A 10,983-nucleotide genomic window follows, 5' to 3' on the forward strand; every position below is an offset into this window, starting at 1 on the left:
AAACAACTTTGAGAGTGTAAATAAGAAGAACAACAACTATATCATGGTCAAAAGCTACGAAAAGTCGAATTGGCATTATATGTGTGCTTTAACATTATGGTTGCTAGGTAACAGTTATGGAAATATCACAATGTACGTCATATCTGCTGCCCATGTCCAAGCTTTTTCTGGTAAAATCCACTCCCTTTACCTTCCCCTTAAGCACTCTCTAGCCCACCCAGGCTGGCGTTGTAAGTAATAATTTGTTCTTGATGTTTAAAAAAAATTCTGCTACAAAAATCCCAACATTGTAAATAAAAATCTCTAGGCCTGGTAAGTGAATAGATGGATAACAGGATAGAGACATATACATAGACATTGATATAAATGGATAACAGGATAGAAGGCTATGGATGGATAACATAATAGATACATATACATAGACACATATACACTGGATATACATATGCATAGACACTGATAAATGGATAACAGAGGTAAACAGGTGGCAGACAGCGGTGAGGGCCCGGGGGCAGTAAACAGCGGTGAAAGCATTCCTCATTCATCACCTTTTAAAGTGACATCTTTAACAGGACTTTCTCAGGAGCCACAATACTGCATTGTTTCACCAGTGCGTGTTCAGGTATGCACGGGGCTTGCACAATGTATAGCCAGGTAAAAGTAAAACAACAAATTGCAGTATCGATTTTAAAACTACCTTCATGTCAAGAATAAGAGTCCGAAACAAGGAGTCAATAGGTAATCAATTTTCCCCATGTATTTGCGCAAAGTTTAGCTCGAACCAGCTCTTGAGGTCAAAGTAAATCTGCCGTGTACTGCAAAAGCTGAAAGTTGTGAAACACTTGTAAACTCATTGCGTTGAATAATTACGACGCTTGGTTTGCAGTGGTCCAATGTTATTCCTCATTTACCTTATGCATTCTGAGCATCTTAAATATTCACTGCGATGAGTTTATAATAGTACACTGCCTTTGACCAAACAAACCCAGGACAAACAAAGACTAAACCCGGACTTAATCTAGATCAGTGAACTAAACCAGGGTGTAATCCAATCTAATCCAAGACTAAACTAGGACCACAGCAGTCACCTAAATGTTGACGATCCCGGGGCGTTAGTTTTAAATTCTAGCCTGACGGGGTTTTGACAATCTCCTGCTCCTCAATCTGTGTGTGATGCATGCGGGTTTCTAATGATTATAGTGCAGTGAAAGGCTGTGTCATTAAAGGGTTCGTGCCCGGACAGGTCTGAGCCCGAGCTGACGTGAGTTTACATAGATCAGATTTTTGTGTTTGCTTTGGGATCACTTTGAAGACAGACCTGGCACACACACACACACACACACACACACACCCACACACACACACACAGGGAGGTCTGATAGAGGGATGGTAAAGTGACGACTAGAATGTTTTAAAGTGCATAAAATGGGTTAGATTCATTACTCATTTCTCAGTCTTGCATGTTAAGTTTATATTTTTATACTTCCTGGTTGGACAAGGGCAGTAGTCGTGACACACGTATTGGTAATTGTGTGTATAGCTTTGTTACCTAGCAACCTTAATATTAACAATGGCCAAAAAGTGTCTAAATTACTCAATAGTATGATTAATACTACTAATAGTTGATACACCTTTTATTTCATTTAATGGTTACTGTCAGAAAAATGTCTTCCTTGTGCGTAAACTGCCTCTGTATTTTGGATGGATTTTTCCGTGTTGATGACAGAAGTAGGTTTTCCGTTTTATACCCCACTGATACTTCCTGTATTTTTGTGCTTTTCTTTTAAACTTTTTTCTCCACAAACACTGCCACTTAACTGATGTAAAACTATGATAAATATTAAAATAATGTAGCTTTTACTGTGACTGCAAAACTCCACTTTGGAATAACTTTGGACAATTGCAAACCGTTTAAAATGAACTAGTTCTGTTTTTCATTTTTTTAGGAAAATTTTTCCCCAAAAAATGCTCTGTACCTGCTTTTTACAATAATTTACAATAGTGTATTTTATTGTTTTTGTTTTTTTTTTATCATAGTTTACTACTTATCATTTTCCAGTACAGGATATTTGTTAATAGTTGTAAATTTCCTATGATGATAAAGTACTTCATGTCTTGACCTGTACCAAATGAGCTCTTAGTCCCCCCTCCCCTCACATGCCTTAAACTGCCTTCTAACACTCTCCTTTGTTCTTTCAGATCCCACGCTACCGAAAAAAGGTAAGCCCCACTTCGTGTTTTTGTACGTGTGTGTGTGTTTTAAATTGTTGTTTGACATTTGGAATTGCCTGCAGCACTGTGTCATGGCTCTTTGATTCATCTCTCCGCACGTATGACTCCTGAACCATATAGATACTGCGAGAACACACCAAACACGTTTGCAAAAATACACAACACGCTACCTGTCCCATGTAGCAAGCATGTAATAAGTGTAGAATCCTGACACGGAGGTATCTGTCACCAGCGCTTATAGATGAGTTTTGAGGAGTAGTAGGAGTAGTAGGAGTAGTAGGAGTAGTAGGAGTAGTAGGAGTAGTAGGAGTAGTAGGAGTAGTAGGAGTAGTAGGAGTAGTAAAGAGTAGTAAAGAGTAGTAAAGAGTAGTAAAGAGTAGTAAAGAGTAGTAAAGAGTAGTAAAGAGTAGTAAAGAGTAGTAAAGAGTAGTAAAGAGTAGTAAAGAGTAGTAAAGAGTAGTAAAGAGTAAGATGGATAGTATTATATTATTGTCATATATGCGTGGCATCTGCTTAGACTGCTGCCCCCGCGACCCGGCTCCGGATAAGCGGAAGAAAATGGATGGATGGATGGATGGATGTCAAGGTTGATCCCTCCAGTATAAACAATATACTGTTGAACCTCTATGCTAAAAAAGAAGTATAGTATAAGTAGTAGGAGTAGTAGAAGTTATAGTATCGGTAGTAGTTGTTGTTCCATGTACTAAGCTTGGAACACGTGTAGTACCTGACATATCCCTCATGGTATCTTGTCACCAGCGCTGACAGATAGGCTTTGATAAAACGCAAGAGTACATTTGACAAAGAGAGGCATTTCATGATAAATATACATATGTTGTTCATGTTCAAGCACGTAGAGTGAGAGTGTCGCAAGATAAATGTAAATCTGGAACATATAGTAGTAGTAGGAGTAGGAGGAGTAGAAGTTTAAGAGATCCTAGTGAAGGTGTATGCGGTTTCAAAACACTTGGAGTGGAGCACTTCCTGTATTACCTCATGACATCACAAGGTGGAACAGAGTGTTTTCTGTTTGAGAGAAGAACTCAACCTAAACATGCAGCGTTTGTGTGTTAAACATGTGTGAATGAAACGAAAAACAACTCCAGGTCTGTTTTTAATGAGGAAACATAACATAGATCAGAAAATACTGTAATATGAGCCATTTACTGATACTTGATACTTTTAGTTATGTAGTTGGCTGAGACAGAAAGGGCATCTGGTGGGGGGAAAAAAATGAAAAAACAACCAACAACGATTAAATTGCCATAGTAACTAGTTCAGTGTGATAACCTCAAAAGGTCTCAGGGTGCAGCCGATATCAAACAGGAAAAATACAGTGTGTGCACTTGAACTGAAGTACCTGTGAGTGTGTACTTTCTATACATTGCTGTGTGGATGACTCACTCTTTTAATAGCACTCGACTGACTCATACGTAATTACACCTGAGTCACATTTTGAAGTTTTGTACAGTCATGTTAACGCTTTTCAGTGTTGACTCACACATTCTCACAAGTCCCAGCTTATAACATGGAGGACAAAGATCTGCACTTTGGTTCTCAGCAGGAAAAGTTTGAGAATAGCTTATATAAATCATGATATAGACATGAGGGTGCCATTTGAGGACTTTTGTTGAAGTATTTTTAGGAACCAAAAAGGGGTTTTTCATCAAAAACACAACATTTACACATCGCTGTTGTCATTTTGATGTAATTCTGGTCAAAAGTACCTCTCCGTACATGGTAGTTGGTGGACTATTAATCAGTTAGTTGGGATTAATCAATGAACTTGTTTGACAAAAATGGCCAGGTAAGAAAACCACTTCACATTTAAGTTTACTTTTTTGGAGTGTAGATTGAAAAGACTGATGGTAAGAACTTAAAAATGTAAGGATCGTGACAATACCCTTTCCCTAGCTGGAACAGGTTTTTCACATGAGCTATGACTTCCCCGGGGTACTTACATTTTTGGAACTTACTCACAGTTGGATAACTAACATGAAAGCACGTAGTTTAAGAAATTTTAAAAGTTATTAGAATTTAGTGAAATAATCCTATACATTTATGCAGTCATAATATTACCAAGCTAATCAGAATGTGAACAATTTCTCCAAAACTATATAACGCTACATTCTTGAGATTTCTGAATGAAGAGGGTGTGAAGAATGTGCAGTCAAACAAAAGGATATTGTAAACTGACAAATGCGGTTTACATGAAGGAACCAGTCTGCCGTTCACTCATGCAGATATCGCAGGATCGTTTGGCGTCTTGCTTCTCATTCATTGGTGATGAGTCCGAGCGCTGTGGTGTCATTGGCGAATTTGACAGTGTGATTGGAGGAAGAAGACACAAAGCAGTCGTGTGGACAGAGTGTAGAGCAGGGGGCTCAGCAGACACCCTCAAGGGGCATCCCCAGTGTTGATAAAAAGGGTGGAGGAGGTGTGCTTGTCCACTCTGTGTGCAATTGGTTTGTGGGCATTTAGCAAACTGCACAGCGTCAGAGTGGTGTTTAGTCCAAGATGGTGTAGTTTGGACTGGAGTTAGTACGGTATTAAACTTATTTTTTAACACCACTCAGCCGTACAGTGGAACATTCAAGACAACGCATCTGCATGTCGACGAAGCTGGTGACTGACACTCCACCAGAAAAGTTATATAGTGCAGCTTTAGTGTATAGTACTTGTACTTTTAGATTTAGATCAGTTTGTTCAGATAGATTAGAGCTGGCACTGAATGTTCCAGCACACTGTAGCGTTGACAGAGGAGCTTCTGAAGATGGCCTCCGCGGAGCACAGGCTGTGTGTGTACGTAAATATGCGCGGCATCCAGTGAATGTCTGGACACACCTGCCATGTCGTCATGGAAACGTGCCAGCAGGTGCAGAGCGATTCATGTCTCTGTAAATGATAGTTTAAGAGAGGAGACAACAGCCCCCCTCCTCCTCTTCCTCCTCCTCTTCCTCTTCTGACATGGGTACACAGCCAAACTTTGAATCCATGCAGGAAATGACAGCGTTCTCCATTCAGCCCTACATGCCCCGGGAGAGCAGAGAGCATCATGGGATATCAGATTTATAAAGAACGGGATCAGCACCTGTTTGGGGGTATATAACATGAGCAGAAAATGGTGTTCCTCAAGTCTTGATGGTCAACTGCTTGTCTCCAGGGAGATATTATAGCCTAAAATGTTTGCAGTATGGCATTTAAATGGTCAGTCTCCATAGAGACAACCACATGACAACAGTTCAAGTTATACGTCAGATCAGTGGAGAGGAAATCCCGATGAAAGGATGAATGAATGTTGTTTTTCCAAGGCATTTTTGAGAGATAAAAAAACAAACAAAACACCTGTAATTGAATAAATGCATGATAAGTGAAAGTTTAATGCCATACTGAGGAGATGTTACCGTTTTGCCTGAAATGTTCCATGTTCCACCAGAAATGTTCCATGGTGCACTTTTTAAAAACAATTTATATATATATGGGAAACAAATGTGATCATTCCCAATTTCCAAATCTCGTCAGACAAAATGAAGCTAAAATAATATCTGCTTCCTTCAGAGATTCAGGGTGAAGACATCTTGTGGGCTGAAATAGTTAGTTTTGTGATGGTATAAGGATTTAAAAAATGTAAAGGTGCATTTTCTGGTTTGGTTTGGTTTCTGTTTGGTTTCTGGTCTGTATTTTTCAAATGTTTATGTGGAATTTGTCTTGTCTTTCCAGAATCCAGCTCCAGCGCTCTGGCAGCCGTTCTCACCACGATTGGGGTGGCAGCAGTGGGAGCAGTCACTGGATACTTCACCTACCAGAAGAAGAAACTCTGCTTCAAAAACAGAGGTAAACAACACAACATGTGTATTTCTCTTTAGATTTGGGTCAGATACAAAGAGATACGTAATAGTTTTGAGAGCTTTTGCCACGCCCCCCTTTTCAGTCAACTAATCAATCGGCAGGACATGTCTTGTATTGATTGATTAATGATTTTGCTTAGTTGTATGGTATGTCCCCACACCAGCGTGGCCATCCTGCAGATCTCCACATCATGTTGACAGTACACAGAGCACTGCTGAATGGGCAGAATTAGTAACAGTCCTTAGCTGAGTCAGCAGCCCCCATGACCTCAGGTTCTACAATAACACAAATCTTGTTAAACTAGTACAGCAGTTAATTTACTCTGGCCAGATTAGTGTACAAACTTATAGAAATAAGTTCAATGCTATCTATACTTAACTGCATCTATACTTAACCCATTTATTATGTTCTTATTTTAAAAATAGTCAAACAACTGTTTACACTTTTGTAGATTAGTAACTGTGCTCATTTTGCACAGCCAACCTCTAGCAGTGAGTCTAACATAGTCTGAGGAAAATACTAATGATGTGGAACAGTTGTATTCAGTAGGTTTGGGCGTGTGCCTTCTCACACCCCCCTCTCTCTCTCGCTGGTCCCCCCTCTCCCCCTCTCACCATGTCTCACCCCCCTCTTTCTTTCTGGTCTCCCCTCAGAAGCAGATCCAGAGGAGGGCCGTAAAGCAGACGTTGCAGAGGCCAAGTCCGATCCCCAAGGTACAGCCCTGCACACACACATATATACTCCTGTGGCCTAACTCTGTACTCACACTTATGTCTCTGTTTGTGCTTCAGTCCTTAGCAACCTGCTGAACTCGTCCTAAGGGTCATGTGACTGCCTGGACCAATCACAGTGGAGCACCATCTCACTGTCGGGCCCTGAGCTCTGTTACTGTGAGGCCCCCCGGGGTCGTGTGTGTGAGCGAGTGAATGTATAGGAATATGAAATATGTGAACTCTAAGGGTTTAGGATTGTTACCAATCTTTAAAATCTTTGTTTTTAAACCAAATCCAAACTGAGATGAGATCTCACGACCATGAAATGGCCTCAGTATCCAGACTACCTTTGTTTCAGAATGGCCTTTACTGTGTTTCCAGTGTGAATATAATCCGATAGATCATGTACACTTCTAACCTGAAATCTCTGTTGTAGAAAAGTGTCTAGTTTGTTTGGGGTAGGAACAGAATAGGGCTTCAATAACTACCACTGTTTGTCCCATATACGTTAAGAGGTGGGCCATATGCACAAAAATGTATATCTCAAATGTTTATTTTTATCTCATTTCCATGACAATATTCAGACAATATTACAACAGATGACAATCCATCAAATGTAATAAACCAAGCCTGTGAGTCTTGGTTTAGGTTAGGTATTGCACAGAAGTGTCTTTTAAAACCTAAAGTGTAGAAATATCGTCTTTTAAATATTATATTGCAGGCTTGTTTTTATTTTTATTTTTAATCTCGTATTTTTTGCCCTTTTTAGTATTTCTTTTAAAGACGATGTTCTACTTTAGCATATCAACAATTGAGATATGATCCATTTTTCGACGTATGGCCCAACTCTAGATGATATTGTTGTTCTTGTACAAAGCTGGGCTCGCTGATGTCATATCATGTGTGTTTTGACTGGTGAAGGGGCTTATCTCGGATTCTTTTGGGCGACGACCACTTGTTCTCAGTCAGTTTGTCGTGTTCCATGCCTGCGTAGAGACCGACCCAAAATGGCGGTTCAGGTGTAGCGCGCGTGCGCGTAACTGTGTCCAGACTAGCCCGTGTCCATGGATGAGTGTCCTCTAGGGGGACATAGAATTGGACACAGCTGAGGAGACAGTGCAGTGGTTAGTTAGACCAGTGTAGTAATCGTAGTGCCTTTCAGTGGTACAGCGCGGCTTGGGTTCTGAACAGGTCTGCTTTGAATAACCAGGAGAGTTGTGAATGTATTTAACTCATCGTATCAATGTCGTAATCAACAGTGAAATATATACTGTGCTCTGGTCCAAATCTGAAATGGATTGTTAGAGGTGTTTCCACTAAGCAGTACAGTACAGGTAAACAAAATTGGTCAGGGTTTCACGTGAATTTATTTATTTTATTAGCTTCTTAGCAACTCTAATGGGTTGGTCAGTAAATATTGAACTGGTTGGGAACGAGAACTCCACTTGTTATTAGTGCCTTAAAACATTATTGTAGTGTGCCATTTTCAGAAGATCTGGTTTTCCAAAAAACCTTTACGATAATCAAAATAACATTTTACAATTGCCAACAGTGGTATATTTGGTTTATGTTAGAAAGTATATTATACCTAATATTGCTGTATATTCAAGCTATATGTATGAGGTACTTTTTCAACACTATTGTAAGGCAAGCATTGTGTTACAGTCTATAGTACTGTAAGGTTAGCCGGGCTAGTCCTCCTGTCCCTGTAGCACTCCAGTGGAAACATGCTAGCTGTAAACGCTGCTGTACCTATCGCGTGTGGACCAATCTTTGCCTTGTCATTTCAAAAAGGTGGAGTAGGCCTGTTCAGTGACCAAGCCCCTCTCGTATCCTTCCACATAGAGCACCACCTGCCTGTACTTTTTATAGGACTCTAGGAGCTTGCTTTTTGGTAGCACAACTAAACTGAATGTGTCTTTGGTTGCCTTTTCGCTCCCATTAGCTTTGTGTTACTTGTAGTGTGTTGATTGTTTTGTTTTTTATGCGCCATATTATTAGCTGCAATACTGGACAGAGACTGTTGTTAACAGCCTAGCCACGCGTTTAAGAAGAGAAATTCTGTGTTGTCGAATATTCTACTGTACCGACTGTAGGGTGCGCCACACTGGCTCAGAACTCTCCTTATCTGTGATTGAGGGACATGTAATGCACAACATACTGTAAACCCAGCGTTTAGACTGAGCCAGAGATGCCTTGGAAACTGTAAAACTTGTAACAAACTTGGACCAATGGACAGCTGGTGTAGTCGTCAAGTTCTAAAATTAGCCTTGGTTAAGTGACTTGCCAATTCCCAATTTAAGTCATTGACCAAATTTGCAGTCAGTCATGCTAGTTGTGTCATAGTTAATGTGTTTGTCTATTAGCGTTGATGTTTGTCTGTATTGATCTGTTTGTTCTGGTTTATTAGAGGATAAATGTGTTTTTACAAGAAGCATTTGGGCATGTGCAGATTGAATTTTGACACAAATCCAGTTGAGACTCAAATTGGGGAATCAGTCCAATCAGTGACTCAAAACAACACGAGCAAGAAGTCGCTTTCATGTGGTGTCATAAAAAGGGCCTATCAATTTACCTATTGAGGTGGAGGGCAGGACAAGAGTTTAGAGTCTTGTTACATTATCACACTGCACCAAATGAACAAGGTGCCTATGTCATTACAAAAAACTGGCACAAAGTTAGAATTTTTTTTAAATTTAATTTTATTTTTTTATCATGATGGGGCATGATTGTAGATTTTAGAAAGCACATTAAGATTCATAGTGCATATTTATGAATTGAAATCATAAGAATGTTGAGTTTTTTTGTATGTAAAGTAATTTTCAGAAGTGACCACAGCTTATTTCATTTTTGTTTTTAAGTTTTGGGTAATTTGCAGATTTTGGTTTGTTTTGGTAAATACATCACAATCATGGCCCTTGTCAGTTATATAAATTATGTTAATTTGTGGATTTTTCTTTGGATAACAAAAATACTGCATTCTTGATACAGGAATACTATGAGCACATTCTACTGTCTGAAAACAACCAGCCCAGACCCTGCCCTCCATGAATGTGAATTCATGATTCTTCAAATACTGGTACACTAAAGTTGATTGTATAATTGTAAGCCAAAGTGCACTTGAGGCATCCATTCCACACTGACCAGTCCTGCCTTAAAGCGAACAAATGACCAAGAGCAGAGCGTGGAAGAAACACTGCACCAATGTATTTACATGGCATGAATTCACAATATTTTCATGTTTTGAGTAAATTGGACTACTTGCTTATTTAATTACTTTTTGAATTAACTTGAATATTAATTACAATTTTGTCACTTACCCCCCAAAATACTTAAATGTGTTGTGGTTTTTTTCTTAGTAGAACTTAAACAATTTTTAGGACAATTTATGTTAAAAAGTAACTAAACCAGTCAGTAAGTGAATAAATCACACTCAGTGTTCTGAATTCAAGTCGATGTAACACATGTAGATGTATTTGTGCAGTGGTGGAGGTGGTTTTGTGGGAGAAGCACTTTGTCCTAGAGTCAGCTGGACTCCTTCAGACTGTGTAAAACTTTTATTTAAGTATTCTGTCTTATGTTTTCATGTAGTCTTCTTCATCATGTCGTCTGGCACTTGTTCTAATGAAACTGTAAATAATGTTTGAGTCAATAAAACCTTTTTTTTCCTGGGAATCATTTGGGTTTTTCATTTTTATTCATACAAGGCTGTTGTGAATAATAATTCACTTAGAAGACATGGTTTGTAGTGAAGGCCATTTGAGTGTAGAAATGATGAGAACGAGTAAAGTGTGGACTAGTTTATTGCAATAGAACCAAAACAATTAGCAAATCGCAAAGACTTTGTTTTTTTAATTAACAGTTTCCTGAAAATCTCCAGTAATTGCAGTAAAATGTAATAATAGAAAAGCTCAAATAATAGTCTCAGTGCAGTTCAATAGGTAGGGTCATCAGATCATGTGTTAGGGCAGTTTGAGGTGAGTAATAACCCTCAGGACAAAAGTGTCCCTCCTCTGTCCCCTCTGTGTCCTGCAGCATCACAGCAGTGTCCAGGAGGAGCCAGGTGAACTGTGGAAACCCTCTTCTAAGCCTCCGCTCTGTTGTTTCAGTTGGTAATGAGATGGGCCATTTCCTCAAAATCCTCTTCTGGCATATTTGGTTTAGAAACTCATTTGTATTGATATAAAAA

General features: G+C 39.3%; 1 protein-coding gene across 1 annotated transcript in view; it reads left to right on the forward strand.

The window, feature by feature from the left end:
* si:ch211-39i22.1 (serine-aspartate repeat-containing protein I) overlaps nt 1–10,469 on the forward strand; it is a 48,865-nt gene extending 38,396 nt beyond the window's left edge. Inside the window, exons 7-10 of the mRNA XM_033986466.2 lie at nt 2,200–2,220; nt 5,953–6,066; nt 6,735–6,794; nt 6,873–10,469. Of these exons, the coding sequence (XP_033842357.2) occupies nt 2,200–2,220; nt 5,953–6,066; nt 6,735–6,794; nt 6,873–6,901 (224 nt within the window). The 3' untranslated portion in view covers nt 6,902–10,469. The remainder of the gene's footprint in view (nt 1–2,199; nt 2,221–5,952; nt 6,067–6,734; nt 6,795–6,872) is intronic.
* The last annotated feature ends 514 nt before the right edge of the window (nt 10,470–10,983 follow it).

This window comes from Periophthalmus magnuspinnatus, chromosome 21, assembly GCF_009829125.3.
Source record: "Periophthalmus magnuspinnatus isolate fPerMag1 chromosome 21, fPerMag1.2.pri, whole genome shotgun sequence".
NCBI classification, from domain to species: Eukaryota; Metazoa; Chordata; class Actinopteri; order Gobiiformes; family Gobiidae; genus Periophthalmus; species Periophthalmus magnuspinnatus.